The following is a 26,200-nucleotide window of genomic DNA, read 5'->3' as shown; positions in this document are numbered from 1 at the left end:
AAATAAGTATATACTTCTGCCTTTTCAAACAACTGCATGGAAAGATTTTATGAAATGTTGGTGAATGTATATGTTTGAAATAAAAATGAACTGAACTGAACTGGAGAAAAGTGAAGCCCAAACGTTAGTGAGGGGGAGCGTAATTTGGAGATTAGTGCTGTCAGCGTTAACCTCGTTAGAATGACGTTAACACCATAACCGCACTAATGTGGCAAATTGCCGTTAGCCAGTAAGCGCGGATCGCCTTGTGTGTGGGGTTGCACAGCGCTAATGCGTTAACGAACTAACCGTGCTAATGCGTTGATGCCGTGCAGCCCCACGCACGGGGCGACCCGCGCTTACTCGCTAACGGAGATTTGCCGCGTTAATGCGGTTATGGCATTAACGTCATTTTAATGAGATTAACGCTGACAGCACTAGTGGAGATTTAAAAAAAATTTTTCCTATGGACATGCTGATGGACGTTAAGATTTTCAATCGTGTTTTGGTAAAAAACATAGTTATGTTTGTGGTGTGACAAAAAAAACCCAGTTTGGATATGCTTGGGAAAAGAGAATATTATTACATAAAATAGTGCTGATCACACCTTGTGAGAAACTGTTTTAACAGCTGACTGCACAGTTCAGGCCTGGTGAGGAAAAGCAGCACAAAAATTTTACAGTCCTTATTTTTCCCTGGGTTATTGGTTGTGTTACTAGTTAGCTAACATAAACTAATGCAATGTCTGTTGACTCCAACCAACCCGATGATGTAATGTTCTGTAACTGATACAAGATGGCGCTACACATATTCTAAAAACTTGAACTTTAAGCATTTCTTTCTTAAAACCAGCCACACATACAGAGTTACATCTATGTCAGTTTTTGAGAGCAGGGCTACAGGCAGTGTAAATTAGCCTTTATACATGCAGAAGCTGAATTTGTGGAATTAACCCCAAGTTAACAGTCCAAGATGATGGCAGTGAACATCAAACATTAGAAAAACTGTAAAATCTTTAATCCGTGCAGCCAGTGTTGCAGCAGTCGGGTTGTAAAGTGCAAAAAAAGTACTGTATTGTATTGGTAACGATACATGAATGGCTCAACCGTCCTTAGACAAAAAAAGTTTTTCCTTGTGTTTCTGACTTTACTATAAGAATGCACTCAACTCTGGAGTAATGACATTCCCAATATCCATCATTTCAGGTAACTAGAAAACGGCTTGGAAATCCAATACATATTTCACTCAATGGCGTCCAAATACATTTCGAACTTTTATGTTTTTATTCTGGATTTTTGTGTGTCATTCTTTCTCCATTAAAATGAAACTACCATAAACATTTGAGAGTGTTCATTTCTTTATAAGTGAGTAAACTTTACAAATTCAGCAGGGCATCAGATAATTTTTCCCTCACTCTAAAAGAGAAAAGCAGTAACATCTCTAGATTTGTTTAACTAGAAGAACCAGATTTTTTTTGTTTTTCCATTTGTTGAACTATGTAGTGTCACCCATCAGTTTCATAGACTATACAAATACTGGACAGACTGCCATGTGAGTTTAAACAAATGATCATGAATCCTAATGGCTGGTGACCATAGATTCATCCTGAGACTATGAGCCCCTAAATACACTTAAACGTTCTCTCACCTGCGTCTTGCATCTCTTGGTAGTTGTTTTGTGACTATTTGAAGTCTCTTTCGGGTGATGTTATTTGTGGTTGTTTGCTCAATCATCAAAGTGATTATTTTCTTTTGCGCACTCTTTGCAAATTCAGGAAGAATTTATTTAAAATTTTTGTTTTCATTGAACTCCATACTAACCCTAAAAAGTCATACATGATTACCTATGCAAACAGCACTTAAATGTTAAATGGACTGGTACTTATATAGCTCTTTTCTACTCAATATGAGCACTCAAAGGACTTTCTACCACAAGTCTTTTTCACCCAATCACACATTCACACCACTTTTATCTAGTGCTTCTAGATGCATCAGGGGCAACTTGGGGTTGAGTGTCTCGTCCACGGATACTTTGACATGTGGACTGGAGGAGCCAGGGCTCAATCTACCAACCAAATTGGTCGACACCTGCTCTCCTACCTGAACCACAGCGACCTGGCTCTTAAGTTTTAAGGCTCTTAAACAATCTAACAAATATTTAAGTTATATAATTAAATTTTTATTCTGCTTAAAGCTTTGTTGCCCAGGACTTATGAGCTAAAGTTAAATATATGTATCTCTGAACATTTAAATATGTACTTCAAAGGTTGTTTAATCAAATAAAATCAGAAGCTGCACTTCCAGCTAGTTTTTAGGACCACTACTTTAAATCTTATGAGCTTTTACTCATGTGTTTTATTTGAGCTCCTATAATGTTATGTGATTCAATGACTAACACTGTTATTTAAACATTGTCTCATTAGATTGCTTACAATCATTGACAGATATTGACATGTTTCTATGGTGCCAGATTGTTTGTATGGTAATTGCTAATATCAGAAAGATGATTCAGATTTTTTCTAGCAACATTTGTAGTTGCTGAGATTTGGCTTTGTGGGCTAGAGTAGCTCTGAAGGTAGTCTGTATATATGCAATATCCATGCATAGTTAATTAAGATAATTTTTGCAAATAAAATGCATTAATATTCAATATCTCTGTTTAACTATTGGTAACTTTCTGTGGCGTGAAAAATCCCACGTGTCCCTATCAATCCATAGAATTATTCATATTGTGATATGGCCAAAAGAAGGAGAAGCTTGCTGTATTAGTGGATGCAGCTTAGAAAAGAAATAACCCACCATGCAAAGAAGATATATTGGTAATCCAGTTGGTGGTATATAAGACCAGGCTTACATGCACATAGTGAATATTAAATTCATAGAATGGATGGACAGGAGGCATTATTCAATGAAGATGTCTTCAGTGGGACAGGAGTAGCCGACGTGCTCCTTGTAATACTGCTGGAATGCCCTCCTGTTGTGAAAAATAGCACAAAAGATTCCATAACCAAGCAGACCAGGTCACTGGAAATGGTTGATTTACAAGCTACAAGCCAGACTGACTTGTTCTAATGGTCCAGCCAGTGTTATGGCAAAATGTGACCCTATTGTACTTATTTTGTGTACATAAACAAAAATTGTTTTAAAATCAGCTTTAAACCTAATATATTTCAACAGAAGAGTGTTTATGTGTGTGAATGTGCTGCTGAGAATCCTCAAAGGGAACTCATCGAGAAAAAAGCTCTTTGAATGACATGGCAGCTGTTATATTTGAACCCAAAACACGATCCTTTTATAAACCTTTTATTGTCTAATGTTTTTATTTCCTGAACCTAACCAAGTAGTCAAGGCCCGCAGCTTTCTGCATTTAACACAGTTCTGTTGTAGAAATCATTTTGCAGGCCAATTCATGAAAATCGTGCCAGTGAAGACCATTCCCATCAGCCACTAACACAAGTTAAAACTCTACATGGCAAAGAAATAACGAGACATAAAAGGAATCCAGAAATGCTGCTGTATAGGTATTAATTGGGTATTTAAAATCTCACATCTAGCATGAAAACATTTAGCTTTTAAAACTACAACTGGCCTCCTGGGCTTCCAGCACTTTTGTTGTTGATAAGGTTGTAATGTAACATTGGAAAATATTCCACTGTTCTTTTAATAAAAAAATGTAATTATATTTTTTCTTATTTATCTTTTACACAGCCTAACATCTTTTTTGGAAACAGGTTATATCTCCATGTTGTTTTGTTAAGGATGAAAACAAAACTGTAGCTAATAAAAGCCTCCCAACATCAGCCTTGTTACTTACTGGACACCATAGTGACCATAGTGAATTGTACTTAACCTCGGTGATGTGTTTTTCCCCCCATAAAACAATTAAAAAGACACTACTTTCTCAGAGCTTTCATCTGTCAGAGTTTGAAACCCTGATAGAAATCGTAACACACTATAAACTAGTGTCTACAGAAGTAATAATCCCTCTGCAGCATGTCCATAGATAGGACAGTCATATGCATTGAATCTTAAATATAATTGAATTAAATGCAGAGCAGAACACAGTAGAGTAGGACTTACCCGACAGATTCTGCTAAAGGATGTAAAGTTGTTTGTGACATCAGGACATGACAAGCAAAGCGCTGCTGGTCAGGGTGCTTGGTGATGAAGCCAAAGTACCTGCAGTGCAAATAAAACAATTATTTCCAAAGGTTCAATTGAGCCTGTTGCAGGATGAAAAACAACAGAGCAAGCAGCACACAGGAAAGATTCATGTTCATAAAAGTTAACTAATCTCTCACGAGGTGAGGGAATTGTAATACAAGCCATCTAAAGCATTTGACTCACCTGCTGTATTTTGGATGACAACCACAGAATGAAATATTTTTCAACTGGAAGAAATGGAAGCACTGGTCCCCCTGATAACAACAAAGACAAAGAGCCATGTAAACATGTAATTCTGGAATATTACTCTAAATTAACATCATAGTTAGAAACTTTTGTTAAGCTAGAATTTAAATTAATTCATTACAGTGAATAACATTAGAAAATGTTGTTAAATGGTAACTTACAACTGGAGAAATCAACTACCAGTAGATCTATTGGAACTAAAGTCCCATAGCAAAGTCACCGGGTAGCAGTCAACAATTATATTTAAGATAACTTTATGAGTACATCACTAAGAGTTGATTATCTTCTACCTAGAGGGGCTATGATGCCACTGACAGTTGTTTGCCCACTCCGGGTCGGGGATGAGTTCCTGCCCCAAGTGGAGGAGTTCAAGTATCTCAGGGTCTTGTTCGCGAGTGAAGCGAGAAGGGAGCGGGTCCGTCGTGCTGAAGAGAGAGCAGAGCGTAAAAGCGAAGCTCTCAATTTACCGGTCGATCTACGTCCCTACCCTCAACTATGGTCACGAGCTGTGGGTAGTGACCGAAAGAACGAGATCGCGGATACAAGCGGCAAAAATGAGCTTGGCCTCTCCCTTAGGGATAGGGTAAGAAGTTCAGCCATCTGGGAGGGGCTCAGAGTAGAGCCGCTGCTCCTCCACATCGAAAGGAGCCAGCTGAGGTGGTTCGGGCATCTGACAAGGATGCCTCCTGGGCGAGGTGTTCCTGGCAGGTCCCACTGGGAGGAGGCCCTGGGGCAGACCCCGGACACGCTGGAGAGATTATATCTCTTGGCTGGCCTGGGAACGCCTGAGGGTGACCCGGGGGCACCGTGACCCGGCCCGGATAAAGCGGAAGAAGATGGATGGATGGATAGTGAATATAACTTCTTAAATTTGAACTTATGCAGGACTTTTCTAACTAAGAATGCAACCACATTCAGCCATTAATACATTGCTTCTATTTGTGCCTTCATTCTGAGCAATTTGAGGATTTGTAGCTTGCCTAATGACACTTTGACAAATGGGCTGGAGGCCTCTGATTAGAAGATGACAAGCTTTAAATCATGAACCATGTGAATATGTTAGGTTATGTTAGGTTGTAAGTACACAAGAAAATGCAATATTTAATATTGGGTTTGTTGTATTTAGAAATTAAACCCATCTCAATGTATTCAATTGACATAGTATCACAGTGTGACCACAATAAGGACCCACCCACAGGGTGTTGCACGTTGAGAGGTGTTTTATTGATAAGGGTTTTTGACAAACTTTGTTCGCGCAGCTTTTTAACTGCCTTTTCCTGAAATAGGAAATATTTCAGCATCCTCCTGAAATAGGGAAGGAATGACCCTGTAATGGAGAACAGCTGTGTGGGTCAACCTCTGACACACCACACCCTGAACTCACTGCTCCACCCCTCCTATGCTAAGCCACAAACCACACACAGAAAACAGAAACAGCATATAAATGTGGATGAAAACAGTTTCTTTTCTGAAGACTAAAACAACAGAAAAAAATATTTTCAATAAAAATTAATAAAAAATAAATAAATAAATAAAGATGGGAATTTTAAAAATTAAAATGGCATATGTGAAATGGTGAACAAAAAATCCCAGGAGGAAAATCCATCCTTGTTTTAATTATTTATTCAAGTAGAGATATGAGACCTACGGAGCCCCTCTGATGACATGGTCCAAAAACTAAATAAATCGTGGCCACAAAATACTACTTCGTGCCCTTGAAATAGTATAACGTGCCCACGAATTACGCATTTGTGGCAATGAAATAGATAACGTGCGCACACCATATTGATACAATTCCTGGACAGCTGCGTAGACACATAAGCATAAGAGTAGGCTAAACCTATACACCATGGACAGAGACAGTATGATTGACTTTTATTTTAGGCTGGGAATGAGCTACAAATGCATTTTGAAAAGCCTGGCAATGCAAGGAACCATTATTACGGAGAGACATTTAAACAGGATATTAAGATAAGATAAGAAAAGATAAGATAAGATAACCTTTATTAGTCCCACACGTGGGAAATTTGTTTTGTCACAGCAGGAAGTGGACAGTGCAAAAGTTATGTAGCAAATATTATTATTGAGAGCCCAGTTGCTTTACAGATGTAAGTACGACCTGGATGCCGGGATAGATTTTATTGTCAACCAACTGCAAGGGTCTGGGAAGGATCACGGTTATCGGTCAAGTGTTTCGTGCCCACAAATTAGCATTTCGTGAGCACGTTATACCTATTTCGTGCCCTCAAAATAGTATTTCGTGCCCTCAAAATAGTATTTCGTGGCCACAAATAAGTATTTCGTGGGCACGTTATACCCATTTCGTGCCCACGAAGTAGTATTTTGTGGCCACAATTTATTTATTTTTTGGACCATGTCATCAGAGGGGCTCTGTAGAGACCAAATATTAGGATGGAAAATGGAAATACATATAAAGCAAAATGGGAAACGTGAATAGAAAATGCTAAATTAAAGCTGCTGAATAGAAAATGTATAAGAAGAAATACTTTGAGGATCTTCTTAATCCTTGTTCCCAGACTCTTATTTTACGAAAGGCATGTAGAGGAGTCTGGTAGAGGCCAGAGGGGTGGATGAGATTCACCCTGAGTTCCTAAAAACCCTGGATGCTGTAGAGATGTTTTGCTTGACAAGCCTCTGCAATGTTCATTCAAGATGTGGGGTTGTGCCTCTGGATTGGAAGACTGGGTTCATAATTCCCATCATCAAGACGGGGGACTGACGCGTCTATTCCAACTATAGGATTACACCACTCAGCCTCTTTAGGAAGGTCTAAGCTTTCCTGTCTTCCTCCCCTCGACCCCAACAGGTCATGGCAGATGGCTCCCTTCCCTGAGCCTGGATCTGCTGGAGGTTTCTTCCCACTGTTGCCAAGTGCTTGTTTATAAGGGGCTGTCTGATTGTTGGGGTTGTCTCTTTATTATTGTAGGATTTTTACCTTAAAATGTAAAGGAACTTTTAATGAATACTGTTGTGATTTGCTAATAAAAAAAACTGAAATTTATTGAATGAGAGGTCCGTTAGTCAAACCTTGGATTCTGGAGAAATAATGCGGATTTCCTTCTCATCATGAAACGCTGCACCAATTCTTTAGCCGTTCAAGGGTGTTCAAGAGCATGTTGGAAAAAAAGTAGAGGCGGCTGCTCGACTTGACTGAGATGGATGCCTTCCTTAAACCACGATCCAAAGCAGGCGAGATTAAGTCACGTACGGTGTCGCGAGATTTAACATTGGTATATTATTGTTTATTATTATTGTTTATTGTACATATTAAACACTATTTGTTTTAATGGTTTTAGCACCATTTTAACAGTAGTCTAATATTCAAATGTGCTCTCTGTTCAAACAAATACTACTTTATTGTAAAATACATACATTTTAAAAATTCCTTCTATAAATCAGAGTTCCATTTTCATTCTGTGAGTAAAGAAAAGTGTGAAGAGAGAGAATAGTGCTGTACCCTGTGAGCGGAGTGGCACCGATCCTGGACACTCATCTTCACCCCTTTCACACTGACTTCCAGCGCACAGGCTGATGGAGGCTGACCCGCTGACCGCCTGTTGTATGCTACCTGTAACACAAACACACAGTTAGTTAGTAATCATGCCAGGCGAGATTTGCTTTGAGTCTAACAGGACTAATCCCGCATGAATCAAGTATGAAAGTGGCATCGGGAAAATGTTCTTTAACCATCTCTTCAAAAGCTTTTTTCAGAATCAAAATCTTTATTGTCATTATGCCAAAAGCACAATAGAATTATATGCAACCCCATTCAATTTAACTTTTATTTTCTGTACAAAAAAAGAAAGAAAGAGAAACTGTGATAAACAAATAAAAAGTATCAAACAGTATACAGTACTGTGCAAAGGTTTTAGGCAGGTGAGAAAAAAAATGCTGTAAACAAAGAATGCTTTCAAAAACGGAAGTGTTAACCATTTATTTTCATCAATCAACAAAATGCAGCAAATGAACAAAAGAGAAATCTTAATCACATCAATATTTGGTGTGACCACCCTTTGCCTTTAAAATAGCATCAGTTTTTGAAGGAACTTGGATGGTAGGTTGTCCCAAACATCTCGGGGAACTAACCACAGATCTTCTGTGGATGTAGGCATCCTCACATCTTCCTGTCTCTTCATGTACAACACTCGATGATGTTGAGATTAGGGCTCTGTGGGGGCCATACCATCACTCCCAGTACTTCTTGTTCTTTGTTACGCTGAAGCTAGTTCTTAATGACTTTGGCTGTATGTTTGGGGTCATTGTCCTGCTGCAGAATGGGGCCAGTAAACAATCATTTATATTTCTGAAAGCATTTTTTGTTTACAGCATTTTTTCACACCTTCCAAAAACTTTTGCACAGTACTGTGAATACACTGACTGAAACTGGACTAAACTTTCAATATATTGAATGAAAGTCAGTAATGAAGACATAATTCTATGGAAAATGCACGTAATGCTGCCCAATGCTCTGTGGGGCTTGGAGGTGCTGCTGCTGTGAGCCCCGGTGTGAATGGACCCAGGGCCCCTGCCCTTGGTGGATTCAGGGGGACGGGCGTGCCCATGGAGGTCAGCGGGGGAGCTGCCCCTAGCCAATCCTTTCATTCCCATGCCCAGTTGCCTCCCCCCTTCCGCTCCATCACACCACCACACATGCAGGGCCTTGAGGTACAGGTGCGTCACTGAGGTGCAGGGGAGGCATTCCTCCTCCGTCCCCTCCTGGCCACCTGTGCCTCAATTTTATTCCACAACTTAGACACTCAAATTATTTACATTGTCACGACACATACGTATAGGCCCTTGGCACTCTGTTTATTCAACCTCACCTCTCAATTTTATGTAGACATTGAGGGTTCTCGGGAGGGGCCGTGCTGACACAAGCTGCTATCTGGTTGTTGACACCATGCCCCTCCCAAGTTTTAAATGAAATTTAGAACAGCACATACCAACACCACATATGAGCTCTCTGGGCAAAACCTGGTCTTGTTAGGAGAGCTGCTCCATCCAAAGTTGTACGGAGCAGCTCTCATTTCTAGTAATGTATTAACCCCCCCCCCCCCCCCCCCCCCAAAAAAAAAAAAAAAAAAATCATGACTGTCCTGAGTTGGAACCAGGAAGCAAAGTTACAGTCTTACACGCCTATCCGCAGTTTTTTTCCTCCTTTTATTCACTCGAGGCCCCGTTCCCTTAGAAACTGTGTCTCCCAAACCACTAAAAAACCAACCAAAAAGTGAGTAAAAAACAATTTAAACATAATAAAACAACGAAAGAACAATATAGTATCCACAACTGCACCATAGAGTAAAGCAGTCAAAAATGGATTATTAAACATTAGGTCTCTTTAACAGGTCCCTGTTACTTCATGAATTAATAACTGATCAACACACTGATTTACTCTGACTTACAGAAACCTGGTTACAGCAGGATGATGTTAGTTGAAATGGATCATTTAACATTTACATTTAACAGTGTTTCCTGAAAACTCTCTTTTGTTGGATCATTTCCTAATAACATTTAACTTACAACAATACCACTGTAACTCCTTTAAAAAAAGCCTCAAATCAGAAGTATTTGACTCCCTTGTATTACTTTCAAATGCGCAAGTTCTGCCATTAATTAATGCTTCAATCTTAAATAGGATTAACCCATCTCTATTAATCGTCTATGTACCACAGGCCTTCAAGCTGCCAGTCGTTAAACTGTTACTTAAAAAGTCATAATTTGACATTGGTTCTAAATTCAGATAAAACTGAAGTTATTATTGTATATTATTGTACTCAGCTCTAAAAATCTTAGAAATATGGTGTCTAACCAGATTCTTACTCTGGATAACATTACCTTGGCCTCCAGTAACACTGTGAGGAACCTTGGAGTCATTTTTGACCAGGATATGTCCTTCAAAGCACATATTAAACAAATATGTAGGACTGCTTTCTTCCATTCCAAATCCAGAATTGAATTTAAAATCTTTCTCATCACATACAAGGTCTTTAATAATCAGGCCCCATCTTATCGGAAAGACCTCATAGTACTGCATCACCCACTTTGCTCTCAGACTGCAGCCCTACTTGTGGTTTCTTGGGTATTTAAAAGTAGAACTGGAGGCAAAGCCTTCGGTTTTCAGTCCCCTCCTTTGGCGAAACAGCTCCCAGTTTGGATTTGGGAGACAGACACTATCTCTACTTTTAAGATTAGGCTTAAAACTTCCCTTTTCTATATCAGTGTGAAGAGCTGCCTTTATCTCATTTGTTTTTTATTTAAAAAAAATATTTTATCTGATTCTTGGGGGATTTTGATAATTTATGTTAATGAATTTGTTTAGTCCATACTTCAGCTGTGAGCTTTAATTTAACAGTTACTTTTTGTACCTTCTGCATTGCAGCACACAGCACATCTTTGCCTGTGTAGATGGGAACCGGAACGGAACCCAGATATTGCACCAGGAACTTCTCAATCCAACCATCTTTTTGAACTGCAAGAAGAAAGAAGAAAACATGCTTTTAATCATCGTTGCAGCTGATGAAATTCTCTTTACACAATCCAGTGTGCTGCAACGCACCTTGCTCAATTTCTTTGGGCACCCTGACAGCATAGAAGGCGGGAAAAATGCCTATAGCCCCAGTCCTCATGTTGTAACCCTGACACCACAGGTCCTTAGACTGGTTCAACATTAAGATAGGGTCATCTGCTTCAAGGTCCAGCTCATCTGCATGACGAGGAACAAACCTAAAACCATAGAGAGAAAAAGTACAGGATTTCAGATTCATGTGACTCTTTGCACATGGCACAGTTAATTTGTGTAAGTTCATGTGTGCTGACCTGTAGACAGCTCTGTGACTCTGTTGCCTCTCCACTCCATCCAGAACACAGGAGAACACACCAAACGAGCCAGCACCTGAACAACACATCACTGGCATTATACTCACAATCAGCTACTTAAAGTTTGTATATTTGCCATCCTCAACATCTAATGGGAAACAAGGAAAGAAAAGAAAAGCAACAAATCAAAATAAAACAAACAAACAAAAAAAAAGCATCCACTGACATTTATTTAGAAAAGCTTCATTTTTTATGTAAAATTATGGCTGCCCTGCATCATTTTCTAATAATGTAGTATTGGAAGGCTTAAATTAAACCAAAATACTTGTCAATACTGCAGCAATACTGCAGCATATCATTGCTCTTGCTGCTCCAGTCTTTCTGATGGGTTAAAGACCTTCCCCTAAAGTAACTACTTGTCTTCTGGAGTCTCCTTCTTACTATTCTGGGAAACACAGCAAATCTTTTGGCAATGGCACGTATTGATGTGTGTGAAAAAAAGTTTGGAAATACACACCTGGGGCACTGTTCTGGCTGTCGTTCTTGGCAAACAGGTTGAGGAACTTTCTGCTTATGGGAGCACAAGCTCTTCCACCATTCGACTCTTCTTCCTCTGACGTTGTGGATGATGTTACCTTGGACAGCTTGCAGGATCTTGGCATGACTTCCCTGCTCCTCTTCACCTCCTCCTCCCTCCTCTTCTTCACGTCTTCCTCATTTCTTCTTTTTTCCGCCACTTCCCTCCTCTCTTGGAGCAGTAGAAAAGACAGGTTATACTGAGAGCAGAGAGGAACGAGCAGGTGGTGTAGGTTTGATTTCAACTTCGCCAGTATTCTCTCTTTTTAAATTGTCATAATTTAATCTGGTCAGTGGTGTTACACAAGGTTTTGTACTAAGTTATCTACTTGTTTCTGTAATTCAATAAGAGCATGGCATGCTTTCAATGTTTGTTGATATTCAGAAGATACTTATCTCTGCTCAAAAGTCTTTGCTATTAAAATCGGACATAGGTGCAGTGATTTACTGAAGTGTGTGCAAAAGGTAAAAGAGAGTTTGTATAATTATAACAAGCTTTCAAGTCCGTATTTGATATGACCATCTTTATTCATCAACACAATCTTAACGCTCTTAAGCAAAATCTTCAGAAATAGTTTTCTAGACTTTCCAAAACCCTGTGGACCCACCAGCCCAGGTTCAGTACACACACCTCCTCTTAATCTATCAGATCCGCTGGAGGAATACCGTGACCTACAAGAAATGTTTAGCAAAGACAAGGCTCTATGTCTGCCCCCGCACAGACCCTATGACTGTGCCATCGTCACACATTAAACTCATCAGTTTACCTGCCTCAAACAGTAAGACAGTCATCCTTTCAATTCCTTGCCCTCTGAACTGTCCACCTGAGATGGCCAAACTGCTTGTTGCCCATGTTTTCACGTTACCCAGGATCACAGTACAAGTCGTGGCTGACAAGGGGCGTCAGTTCATCTCCCAAGTCTGGGAGACTTATTGTACCCCTGAGGTACGAGCAATGTTTAAGTTCTGGTTTTCATCCTCAGACAAATTGATAGAGAGAGACTCAACCAGACTCAACCAGCAACTCGAGCCCCAAGACCACCATCTGCTGCAACCAGGTCATCAGCAGCAGCGGCAGTATTTAAGCTCAGACCTTTACTTTCTGCCAGATCACCAGCTACCGTATGGTGGCAAATTGGTCTTCCTGTTTTCCTCCCTATATTTTTTTAAAAGGGAAAAAGTGTTTTAATCCCGGAAGAAATGGGAGTTGCTATTACTCATATATATATATAATGTTATGTGAGATTGTAGGCCTTAGATATACCTTACTACACTTTGTAGCCATAAAATATGCTTATTTCTTTTCTAAAAACAGAAATGTGCAAGGGGCATGTTAAAAATTAGCAGAAGTATTTACCTTTCTTTTTTGCTTCCTCATTTTTCTTCTTCTCCTCCACATACTGTGGGTCTTCATCCTCATTGGCTGACTGATAGACCGTTTCTGCATCACTGTCATCATTGTGCTCGTTGTAACCATTCAAGCAGTACTTGAGGTTCACCAGCTCCAGTTGAGCATGTTCATCCACCACCAGAGTATATTTAACAGAGTCATAATTTAACCCTGTTAAAGTTTCACGGATTGGTACAGTCTGATTAGCCACAGAGGCCATGATATTGTCATCCTTTTCTTTCTTGGGGTCTACCCCTGTTTCAGTGGTACAGTCCGTTTTGCTGTTACCTGTGGGACAGCACGTTAGATCATTCTGTAAGTTTAGGCATGGAGTTGGAACTCCCTCCCCCTCTTCTTCACTGATGTCAGGGTTAGTTCGGTAGGTCAGAGAGGGATGCAGAGGCCCTGATGGGGGTCCTTCTGTGTCTGAGCTAAGGGACATCCTGTTGGACCCTCCCTCACTGCTGGACCGGGAGAGGACAGAGGGGTTGTCCTGGGTCCTGTCATGGTTCTGGTCTAAGAATACAAAACACGGAGCATCACTGTCAAATGTTTCCAGTTTGTAAAATTTTAGATAACACAGATGAACTTCACACATATGGTTATACTCTAAGATCGTTTTATTTTGCAATATTCTTTATAGCTGATATCAAGGGAATTCTAACAATTGGTTAACAAAGGTTCCAGAATACGTTTGCAGGTTTAGGTAATAGAATTTACAATAGTCCCACAGTATACTTGGGTATTTATCAAAGCCCAGGGGAATAATTTTCAAACATCAAATATTGTAGTGCACTGCACAAACACGGGGAATTATTTATAGATAGCCCATTTATATCTCTACCTGTAGCTATAAATGGAACATTTGCCTGGCAACTGCTAATACTAAAACAATTCTAATTAGTAAAGTGGGGGTTCAGTCTAATTAATACAGGTGAACCAACCAATGTAAATAAAATTGTGTGGACTATTTGCCTTTAGAAATTTCTAGGAAGCTTTTGAAATGTAGGCTATCAGGTTGATATTAGCATTCTGGTGCCGCCTCGCACAACACAACTATAGGCTTCCTGTTCACTGCAACAGTTATTAAACCTGCAAATATTTTCTGTGCTCTAAAGTAGTTTTTTATGCAGGGTGAGTTTTTTCAGAATTTTTTCATAGGGGTGACCATTGGGGGCTACATAAGAAACAAAAATAGAGAGGGAAAAAAAAGGAGAAATTTCTAGGAAACTACATTTCTAGTACTGCGCTGGACCTCAGTAGAGCCTATGCTGTACTATAGATTGCATCACAACTATACTTAACTTTATTAAAAGGTGCATTTGTAGGGTTTAAGGGTATACCATGACTATAACATATATTTAATGCAAGATTTTAAATCAAGCGTAACCCTGGATCTCTGATTTTCTTTTAATAGCTTTGGCTCAAAAGCAATATCAGGCACAGAAATCCTTCATTAGTCGACTCTAGTAATGTATTTTTAATTACTTAATATTTTTTAATTGATTTCAGAAATATAAGTAGCTCATTTCAAATGTAATGACTTAAAGAAATTTAAAAAAGATATCTATCTCAACACAGACGTCTCTCTGACTTTAGTTTTCAATGCTAATAATAACATTCCTCCTGATAGTGATGGTCCGTTAAGAGATTTTCTCACTCTCATTTCCAGGCATGTTTCTCTCTTTCTTTCTTTCTTTCTGTCACTTTTCTTTTTCTGTTCCTCCAACTTCTTCTCCTTTTACCAACCTGGTCTTCACCCCCTGTCCAATATCCACGCAGACATTAAGGTCAATAATAAAATAAAATCAATGTAAAAATTAATAAAAAGAGGAGCCTGCAGAGAGCATAATGTGTTTCACAGACGAAACCATGATCCTGTTTGCTAAAACTGCCAAACAGGAAATGATTATTAAAAAAAATTGGTGTGAACCTTGGTTCAATACCTTGGTGTGTTGTCTCCAGGTTTCTCTGTACTATGGGTGTGCGCGGCACCACCATAGCAGGCAGATAGACTTCCTTATTAGACAGAGTTTTATTCGACTTTAAGGCGCTTCCTCTGTTGCCTCCTTTAGTGCCTCCTTTTCCTCTCCCATCAGCTGCTCGGCCTTTCAGTCCGTTTTCTTCCCTTGGCCTCTGATGTCCATTCTTGTCTTTTGCTTTTGACTCTTCACACGGTCGTCCTCCTCTTCTATCTATCACTCCATCTTTTCCTCTGAGGTCGCCCAGGCCCCTGTCTCTCATCACTGTTGCTCCTTTTCCTCCCCCTCTTCCTCCTCCACTTCCTGCTCTCCTCTGGTTCCTTAGTGTGCGGGAAGACTGTGTATGCATAGCTCCAGGCATTGATTGTTCCCGTGGTCGAGCTCGTGTGTCTGAGCCAGTGGCAGCAGCCTGACCATTGGCTCTGCTGTTGGATACATTGGCTGTTGGAGGTTTGGGTGCTGGCCGGCGCTGAGTGCTGTGCTGGACTTTGTCCTCAGCTTTTGGTTGGACATCTAGTGGAGCGAGATCCCCTTAATACATACACACAAACAACAAAAGCAGCAGATTATGTATTAGGCAATCAGATATACGGTATACAGAGGGATATTCAAAGTAGCCTATGGTAAGCTGTTAATCCTGTTACAGCAACAGCAGAAGAAAAAAACACACATGATGTTTTCCTGACTGAAGGAGTTGTTGTTCTGTTACGTCATCATTGCTTGCCACACAAATAATTCCACTGTTACATTAGACAAAAGGATGACAGCCGCGGATTCCAAAGAAAAACAAGAAAAAAAAGAACTCAGGAAAACAGAGACTTTAACAGTGCATGAACAGACTTATTATGCCATTAGTTGCTTACTGGTATGCTTGATCTGCAGCTTGAGTCTGACCTTACACAAAATGTTACCTTAACTATCAGTTTTCTACTTTTACTATTTTTTAAAGCTTTTAGACTTCTATATTTAGTGCAAAGCTTTGTACATATTGTAATAATAAAATAAAATTAGTATATAAGAATATATAATTTAGTCCAATTTTTAATTCTAATTGTACTTAGCTTGACTTTGCCTCTAAACAGGAAAATGTGTACAGTCAGGGGTTAAAGTGTGATCTAGCAGGTGGGGGAGCCCTAAAATCAGTTGTAGTGACTCAGTGGGGGGGGGGGGAAATCACAGGTGAAGTCACAATAGCTGCTATTGAGAGCTCCAATAGATCTTTGTGTGCAGGCTGTGATCAGTTGATTTGGGCGACTGGCACTCTGAGGTTCCCTGCTCTTTGTAGATTTGCACAACTGAATTCAACAAGATCTAAGCAGGTGTTCCACGAGTTGTCCTGGCTGATTTCTATCCTCTGCACTGACAGTACACTGTTGATGCTGTCTTTTTTCTAGATCTAAGCATCATTAGCTAAGAGTCATATTCATCTCTGCTAATCTTGATCTAGCAGACCACGAGCACCACAGCCACTGTGCACCAGTCACACACTGTTGTTTACTTCAAATCCATGACAGACTAACCCGTTTATCCTGCACTAACCTGCAATGTATTTTCTTGCAGTCTTTAAATAACACAGTTAGTCTGCCTTAGTTTGTTTAGCAACATGTTTCACCATATGAAAAACAGTGTCACATGTACAGACCCAATATTTGATTTAAACACATGATTACATGCAAGCTTTAAATTTACAGTTTATCAAATCTGGGGATAGTGTCTGGCAGCCTAGGGTGATGTGGGGGAGGGCTATGGTCTGAATCAAACCTGATGAATATGTCTTTGTAGGTTCTCACTCATCCAGGTTATGGTAATCTAAGGAGCTTGGAAAGAAAAGCAACTGGACTTCTTTAATTTTCTTGAAGATGGTTCATCTCTCATCCTAGAAGCTTCTTCAGCCCAGGTATTAAAACCCTAGTGGGATCTGTCCCTTAGCAGGGTCGCTGACCTACTGTTGATCATGAGCCTCTTTGCATGAGCCAAGGTGAGAAAAAGGGTGTTAGTCATTATATGCAGAGGTTTCAGGTGAAACCATTGTGAGACCTTACCACACCCATTGAGATCACCTAACTCAAAATGTTAGTCGGCGATCAGGTGCCTGGGAAGGGATCTCAAAGCTGCATTGTAGGTGGCTGATAGTTGGTTTCATAAACCACCTCCTCTGTTCAAAGATGGCTGTTCACACTGGACATAGATGGCTTCTTTCACTCCTCTTTCAAACCATCTGTCTCCTCTGTCCAAAATGTCAGCATTGGCATCTGTCTCTGATAAACCTGCTATATAAGGGATGACAATGTTGAAGCGCTACCTCGACAGGACAAGACTCAACTTTACATCTCCATCTAAAGGATAAAGGTCACTCTTTTGAGAATGCCAGTCACTTTTCTTTCAAAGCTTCTTTGATAACCTGTTGAAATAATAATCTGTTCACTCCTTACTGCCATTGTCCTGTGTAGTACCCCCATTATTTCTATGACCTAAAACTTTCTTCAGCCCTGTCCAGATCTCCCTATTGTTGTTTTGCTCCAGTTGCTGTTCCAGTTTCCTCCTGTAGCTGTTCTTGTCCTGCCTAATTTGCATTTTAGTTCCTTTTGGATTCGCTCGAGATTGTCTTTGTCCCCTGAGCTAAAAGGCATCTTCTTCTCATTTAGCAAGGCTTGTAGCTCAGGGGTCACCTATGGTTTATTGTTGGAAACCCCCCATATTTTCTTGGAGGGTACTGTGCTCTCCACACAGAAACTGATGTAATCTGTGATGCGCTGCGTCAGACCATCAGTGTCTTCCCCATGTGGACTGCAGAGTACATCCCAGTCTGTGGTCTCGAAGCAGCCCCTCAGCCTTTCACAGGCCTCCTCCAACTAGATTTTCACAGACATCAGTGGTTGATTAATCACATGCTAACGGCCAGCTGCTCAATCTCTGGAATTCTCTGTATTAACTGTAAAAAGACAAACTAAGCACGAAACCACCCACAGTCTGCTTCCTGGGTTCGAATTAGATAGCGAATTAGAAAAAAAAGAAATAAAATAAAGTTTGCTGACCTATGCCCTGCCCTAAACCTAGAAATAGCCAAATGAAAGTAAAATATTGCAGTCACCCACTAGTTGTAAAAAGCTATCTGCCCCACGAACTCTATATTAGTTACGGTTTAAGATTTGTATATGAGAGCACTGTGTGATTTATCCTGCTCTGTTCTAAATCATCAAATACACTATTTTGCATTATACTGTAATAATCTGAGGGATCTTAAGAACTACTATAAGTTTGTATTTTGAACCTGTGTTGAGTTTTCGTACCTGTGATATGTGGGGAGGAAGAGTGGGAGTCTTTCCAGCTGGCCTTGCCTAAAGAATTGTTGTTGATGGAGTCCTGAAAAGAAAGTATGAAACAGAGCAGCAATAAGAATAAGACCAACTGATAGGTTTGTAGCTTGAACCCATCCGCTGGAACGTTGAAGGCAATATAATTACACTGCAAAGCAAGACACAAGTAGGCAAGCTTCTTCATGTTTCTCCTCGTGCACGGGAGAGAACCGGACAGGCACCGTTCCTTCGCTTGACCCCAGTTGCTCTCGTCCGTTCTCCCATACCACTGTTCTTTTATTGAGGTTACATGAATATGCATAAGTTCATTAACATATGACGTCTACATACACACAAAGAGTACCTTGCCTGTGTGTGTGTGTGTGTGTGTGTGTGTGTGTGTGTGTGTGTGTGTGTGTGTGTGTGTGTGTGTGTGTGTGTGTGTGTGTGTGTGTGTGTGTGGACTGCTGATCAAAGGGTCAAACATCCTTGGTCAGGAAGAGGGTAGCCTCCCCCTCACCCTAGATGGTTCATCCTAGATAACACGGTGAGGAAGTCCTGCAGTTCATCTAAACAAAGAGCACTTAGACTAGAACAGACGCAACTACGTTAATCCTACCATAAAACAATAAGACACGGTATGACCTCTCATGCTCCCAAAGTGCTGTCTAATACACACAAAGTTTGCAGACTATCAAGGATCAAAACCTCTACCAATCTACAACTAATTACAAAACTCTAAGCATATATAAGTAAATATTTCTAAGTATAAATGACAATCAACAATACAAATCTAACACCAACAACAACAAATGACTGGATTACTAACACAAAAAGTGTGAAATCTTATTTCTATCACATTAGGTACATAACTAGGCCCAAAGTCTCTAATGACAGCAATGCCAGGAAGAGGTAGGAGGACTGATGAGGAAGTGTGTGGCATCATCACGAAAAGGTATGCCAATCCCTCACTGACCAGCCCTCTAAATGACCTCACACTCAAAGGTGCTTCGGATCTGGTCCAGAGGACAGAGCAATGCCAGGTCACCTTGAGAGGGTAATCAGGGTAACCTCTGATCCACACTCCTAACTTGTCTTTATTTTTTATAATATACACCAGAGGTCACCAACAGGTGGACCTGTATTCAGACCCATATGGAGCTGGAGCCACAGCCAAAACAGAAGGTTATTATTTAAAAGCTGACGTGAAGCTTCAATTTTAACTGGTCGTCAATGAATGGTCTAAGTGGACGTGAGTTAAGCAATCCCACAAGACATCACTGAGCTAATCAAGTCTGTGCATTCCAGGCAGTACGCACTGCAAATAACACAGTGGAGTCCCTGGATCAGAGGTCACCAACAGGCAGACTGTGGTCTGGGTCTGGGCAAATGTCACATATGGACTTGGATCTAGAGCCAAAAAGTGAAGGTTATGATTTAAAACCTGACGAGGCGCATCTATTTTAACTGGTGGTGCTTTTGTAGTCTTTATGGTAGGGGTTTAGTGGATAAGGGAATGCACAGACCAACTGGATGTGAGTTAAGCAAGCCCTCAAGACACCACTAAGCCAATCAATGCAGACAGATGATAGGCAAGTTACACATGAAAAAATGGTAGAAAAGTAAAAGAAAGATAGTGATACATGTAGAAAAAAGGGAGAGATACAGATGACTCCACCAGAGAAAGCTGAGAAAAAGACAGGTAAGATGGAGAAAGTGAGAATAAAATAAGGAAAAAATTGTTTAAAAACTCTTTAAAAAAAAAAAAGAAAGTGGAAAGCAAAAATGCATGAGTAAGTGCTGGGCCTTTCCAGATGCATTTGGTTTATCTCCAAGCAGACGTGGCCCTGAAAGAACAGATTCTTCCACTTCCTGGCCTCAAATGGTCCCTGGGACAGATTTCTTAGGTCTGATCTTGACATTGTTTGGGTCCACACACAACTGTGAGGCCCAATGAACAAAATCAAAACTAAATAATGTTCAAGGATCAACAATGAGCACCTCTATATGTCTATGAAAATGACCGTGACTCAATTTAAACCCAGGTACAAAATCCTGGCAGTACAAGATACAACTACTAAATTTTCAAACTGAACAAAAAAGTAGGGGGGTTCAACATAAGAGGGGAAAAAAGTGAGACCTCGATGACTTGGAAACATGAAGATGAGAAAGAGGATTAACAGATTTTCTGACAAAGGGCTGAATAAGACGGAGACAATATATATACTGAAAGGTGACAAGGGAAGTGGAAACGCATGAGAACACAGCAGAAATAAATTAGACATGACATGACAGGGGAGGCAAAACCAAACACACTGAACACAGGACGAGAAACTGTCAAAAATAAGACAGGAAACACATTGAGAAACAAACGAAAACACAGGGAAGAAACAGACATGTGAACAAGACAGACTCAGGCGACAAAACACAGCGACATGACTAAGAAACACAGAGGACGAGGGCAAAGGCACAAAGGGTGCCTAATAGACAACCAGAAAGTACAATAAACTCAGAGAGATGAAAAGGACTAACCTCAAGTGTAAATTGTATGAAACTTAAATCATTACAATATAAAGAAAGAATTAAATTCTAAATAAACTGAAAAGGCTGGGACAAAGACCCAGAACCCTGACATTTGCACATGTAATATATTCTGTCCATAGAGAATCTATATCATTCATATTTAATATAGTTGGGACAAGAGGTGTTTTTTATTCTTGTGCATTTGTTGTGCAGAATATACTCAGAGAATGTTCTCAGCACATTAATAACAAAACAGCACAAAACGGCTTTAGAGACTCAAGATTTTGCTGTTTCAAAGATTTTGCTGTTTCAGACTGAGGAGCTTACAAACCTACACTGGAAACCCTTTATCAATAACAAATACAAAGTCTAGTGAAGAATATACTTTAAGGGCATTGTACCAGACTACAATATACATTATATAATGTTATTTTCATGTATAGCATTGAAATACACTACCCTGTCAGTGAGGTACCAAACAAAAAGAGATACAAAACAACCACAATCATGTAAGATAATGACAGACACTGAAAATAACTCCCAAAATAGAAAAAAATGACCATGGATATTAAAAGACAACCACAGACACTCAATAACCACTAAGTGACACAAAGTGACACAAATGACCCTAACATTAACAATGTTAATCCATAACATTTTCTGTCTTTGTCATCATGTCACCTCCTGATGACGCAAACAGAACCACATCATCTGCAAAGAGCAGAGAGACACTTCTGACTAAGGGCGTCCACCCAGACATCCCCTCCTCTGTCATGATTTGATAACCTGCAGAATACTGCAGATGAACAAACATAGAATCATGTATGCAAACATGTATGGACGTTCCTTTCTACAGCTATGTGCAAACATGCAGTAATGGAAAGGAGAATGTGTATTTGGCAGCTCAAATGTTTATGTTTTGTTTTTGATCAATAGCATCGATCTACAGCAGAGATATAGAAAAAATATAACGGGATCCAGTTAGAGAAAATTTCTTGAAGCAAAGGTCTGGAAAATCATAACATGTAGAAACTGCACCATCAAATATTTCTACATTTTGCAGGCCAAGCAAAGTGTGGCTCTGTCAGTGGCTGATGCAAAAACTGGTTGTGGGAGGAGTTCAGTGAGACCATGGAAAAATAGTTTTGGTCAGCCTCAAAGCAATTCTGGCAAACCATCAGGTGACTGGAGGAGGAAGCAGTGCTCCACTCACACTGCACACAGCCGTAGTGGGACTCTGCTGACCTCAACTGAGACTATAGTCAGGCAGTGGAAGGAACAGCTTCCCAGATCTCTTAAATCCCTCAGTCACATCTTCTGTGATAGAGGCAAACTCTGGGGGTGAGAGGAATGACTGTTCTACCACTAGCTGTTAGGTCACTCATTTACTTAGACAACTGCTCAGCTGCAGGGCCCCTAGAGTAGATGAGATTCGCAGAGCGTTCTTGGAGTTCCTGGATATTGTAGGGCTGTCCTGGCTGACACATCTCTGCAACATTGTGTGGAGGTCTGGGGAAGTGCCTCTGGACTGGCAGACTGGGATGGTGGTTCTTTGTGGTTCACTGGGAAATTTTATAGTGGTGTGAAAACAATGTTTGCCCCTTTTCCTGATTTCCCATTTTTTTTGTATGTTTGTCACATTTAAATGTTTCAGATCATGAAAGAAATTTTAAATATTAGACAAAAATGACACAAGTAAACACAAAATGTATTTTTAAAATGAAGGTGTTTGTGATTAAGGGGTAAAAAAATCCAAACCTACATGGCTTTGTGTGAAAAAGGGATTGCCCCCTAAACCTAATAACTGGTTGGACAACCCTTAGTGGCAACAACTGCAATCAAGCATTTGCAAAAACTAGCAATCAGTCTTTTACCGGACTGTGGAGGAATTTTAACCCATGTGTCTTTGCAGAATTGTTGTAATTCAGCCACACCGGAGGGTTTTCGAGTATGAACTTGCCTATTTAAGGTCATCCCACAGCATCTCAATCGGATTCAGGTCAGAACTTTGGCTAGGCAACTCCAAAGTCTTCATTTTGTTTGTCTTAAGCCATTCAGAGTTTGACTTTCTGGTGTGTTTTGGATCATTGTCCTGCTGCAGGACCCAAGTGCACTTCAGCTTGAGGCCAAGAACAGATGGCCGGACATTCTTCTTCAGGATGTTTTGGCAGACAGCAGAATTCCTGGTTCCATTTACCACAGCAGGTCTTCCAGGTCATGAGGCAGCAAAACAGCCCCAGACCATCACACTACCACCATATTTTACTGTTGGTATCATGTTCCTTTTCTGAAATGCTATGTTATTTGTATGGCAGATGTAATGGGACACACACCTTCCAAAACATTTTTCACACATATAGGTTTGGATTTTTTTTCCCCTTAATAGCGAAGACCTTCATTTAGAAACTGCATTTTTTGTTTGCTTGTGTTATCTTTGTCTAATATTTAAATTTGTTTAATGCTCCAAAACATTTGAGTGTGACAAACACACACAAAAATTGGAAATCGGGAAGGGGGGCAAACACTTTGTCACAGCACTCTAGGCAAGGGTACTATAGAGGAGGGTCCTTTTTTTTAGTTGAACCTTAGATTCAGGATGAACAATGCAGTTTTCATCCTGGTCGTGGAGCACTGGACGAGGCAATTCAGTCCCTGTATAATCATAACGAGAGGTTTGGTCCTAATGCTGGCAGCATGTTGAACTTCTTTCAGATGGCTGTTGGACTCCACCAGGGCTGCCCTTTTCACTAATTCTTTTTACAGTTTTTATATACAGAATTTCTAGAACTTGTCTTGCCTGTCCTACCCCTTCATACCACCATTCACTGAGCGTAACTCCAGATTGCAACAGAGTTCAGTTCCTCTCAGCAAGACTGGTTCCAGAGCTTATGCCATGCATTGAGGTAAATCCTATTTTATCTAGTCCATCTCCTCAACGTCAGGCACTAGCTGGGGCTTCTTTTCCACCAAAGAGCTGATGTTTCATGTACCAAGAGCTAGTTTTAGTAGTCAGGAATTGGACTGCCAGGGCCTCCATTTTTGACTGCTGACATACTCACTGGCACTGGACACTTATGGCACATTCTGTGGGTGGTGAGCCCACAGGAGAGAAAAAATAATGTAAAATGTAAAAATGTATTAGTTGAACACACAAAAACCATACTAGTTAAATGTTAGGTGGTTTTAGCTTGATTTAGCTTTTAACTGTTTTATTTTACAATTTGAAACCTTACAAATAGACAAGCTGTCTGAAAGTTAGTGTTTACAAGCAAAATATACTTATCTATAGTTTAATAACTTCTGAAAGCATGCAATTTAAAGGCAACATAAGCACATAAGAATTACTTTATACCAATTTATTAAATACTTTCCACCAGACCATTTCAGATTTACCTGAGAAGGTAAAGGTATGTTTTTCAAAAGGAATTGTGTAAAATCTCAGGTCACTACTGTAAAGAGTTTGCTCAGAAAAACAGAAGGAGAGTGAGAAAGCAGCCCCTGTAAATTTACTTGATTGTACATGACATTAAATATGTATAATTTAAATAACCTATATGAATGTGTTGACTCATAAGTAACTCAACAAAGCTAAGGAAGATGCAATGACAGAAAGAAGGGATAACACTGAAGGGGTGTTAGCTACCATCCTATAGACTAGATTATTCTGGTGTAATTTTAATCAAATGTCCAGAAGTTAGTTAAGGTATTCGAGGTTGGCAAGGCAGTGCAGTATACCTATATTAAGTATATATTTAATAGGATGGTAAAAAACAACAACAAAAAAACTGCTTTTCCAAGTGTCCTTGAGCAAATCCCCCAGCTAACCCAACCCCTAACCGTTCAGCTGCCATGATACAGACTGATTTATCAGGACCGCCTCTCTAAATAAAAGCATGTGTGGAGAATTTGTGAAAAAAACAATAACAATCAATAAACAGGAATCTACAGCATTTGACTATGTGCCAGCACACGCATAAACACAAAATATACACAGATACACAACAAGCCACTGCTGTCTCATCCTCAGGACTGGATCCTCCCCGGAAATGCACAGAAATACGGTTATTCAGCTGGATGCTCAGATGTCTCATTCCAAATACACAATCCAACCATGACACACACTTTCCACAGCACCCCACAGCTCCTTTTAAAAACAGGCCTCCTACCTGGGTGCCGGCTTGTGGCAGCTGTGGGAACAGGGCCAAGGTAGTTGGTCTCTTTGGTCGATATTTGTCCATGACAGCATAGACGGATCCCCCCTTGACAAATGACAGCTTCCTTTCTCCCTCCCTCCCCCTCCTCTTCTCTTTTATTAAGCCAATGTTCGCACTGCTGCTCAGACAGACCCCCCCCCCCCCCCCCACCCCACCCTCCAACCACCTCTACCTCCCTCTCTTTCCGTTATTTTCCTTTTGTCTTCTCAGCATCGATCAGCGCTGAGCTCAGCCTCAGGGCACATCTCTTTCAGTCCTTTCTTGCGTTATCATTCGGCATCCACAGCGTCAGACTACCATAATCATCATCATCATCATCACCACAGTTATCTTCCTGATGATGTGGAAATGGAGACGAGAGGAGACAGAAGGAGAAAGAGAAGTGGGTGGTGTTGGGTAGTGATGGAGTGAATGAGGGCTGAAAGAGGAGGAGGAAAAGAACAGAGATGCAGGGAGGAGGGGGAGTTCTGTACCAGCCAATCAGGGAAAAGCATGACATCATCAACTGATCTGCCTGTGGTGCTTTCTGATTTGAGGCTAATAAACATTGTGATGTTGTGGGCATGCATATGTGCTTGTGACCCAGTAAAATAAGATTAGACAGTAATATGAAAATTCAAACAAAGGAAATAGCCCAGTGAGCAAACCAGACAGTCGGCCTACAACACAGCTGAAGAAAAGATCAGCCAGTAAACTGAGAACCAGTTAGTGAAACACACAGATTTTAAAAATAAATAAATAAATAAAACAACAGTCCACAAATCAGTTAGTTATTCAGTGAACATCACGAACAAGCCTTTTCACATGATTCACAGTAGTCAGTGACTAAAACCAAGGCCAGAGGAGGGAGCATGTAAATAACAGTATACAGATCATTAATTTCATTATAAAACACTTGGAAAGTCATCTCCATAACTACTTTTTGGTGATTTTACCATAATCCACATCAACCCCATATACTGATCCAAAAAAACTGACAGATGAATGTTAATCC

The 26,200-nt window shown here is 40.2% G+C and overlaps 1 protein-coding gene across 1 annotated transcript; it reads right to left on the bottom strand.

The window, feature by feature from the left end:
• Positions 1-409: 409 nt before the first annotated feature.
• LOC113026285 (C-Jun-amino-terminal kinase-interacting protein 1-like) lies at positions 410-25,316 on the bottom strand. The gene is made up of 12 exons (XM_026174872.1): positions 25,159-25,316; positions 18,464-18,536; positions 15,138-15,704; positions 13,159-13,707; positions 11,743-11,973; positions 11,226-11,301; positions 10,966-11,132; positions 10,775-10,878; positions 7,867-7,977; positions 4,326-4,396; positions 4,059-4,157; positions 410-2,952 (listed from the first exon to the last, which is right to left on the bottom strand). The coding sequence occupies exons 1-12, from the start codon at positions 25,228-25,230 to the stop codon at positions 2,880-2,882; spliced, it is 2,193 nt and encodes a 730-aa protein (XP_026030657.1). The 5' UTR covers positions 25,231-25,316; the 3' UTR covers positions 410-2,879.
• Positions 25,317-26,200: the final 884 nt, after the last annotated feature.

This window comes from Astatotilapia calliptera, chromosome 7, assembly GCF_900246225.1.
Source record: "Astatotilapia calliptera chromosome 7, fAstCal1.2, whole genome shotgun sequence".
Taxonomy (NCBI): Eukaryota; Metazoa; Chordata; class Actinopteri; order Cichliformes; family Cichlidae; genus Astatotilapia; species Astatotilapia calliptera.
The sequence above is the reverse complement of the archived record's forward strand: the minus strand, read 5'-3'. Positions and strand labels throughout refer to the sequence as shown.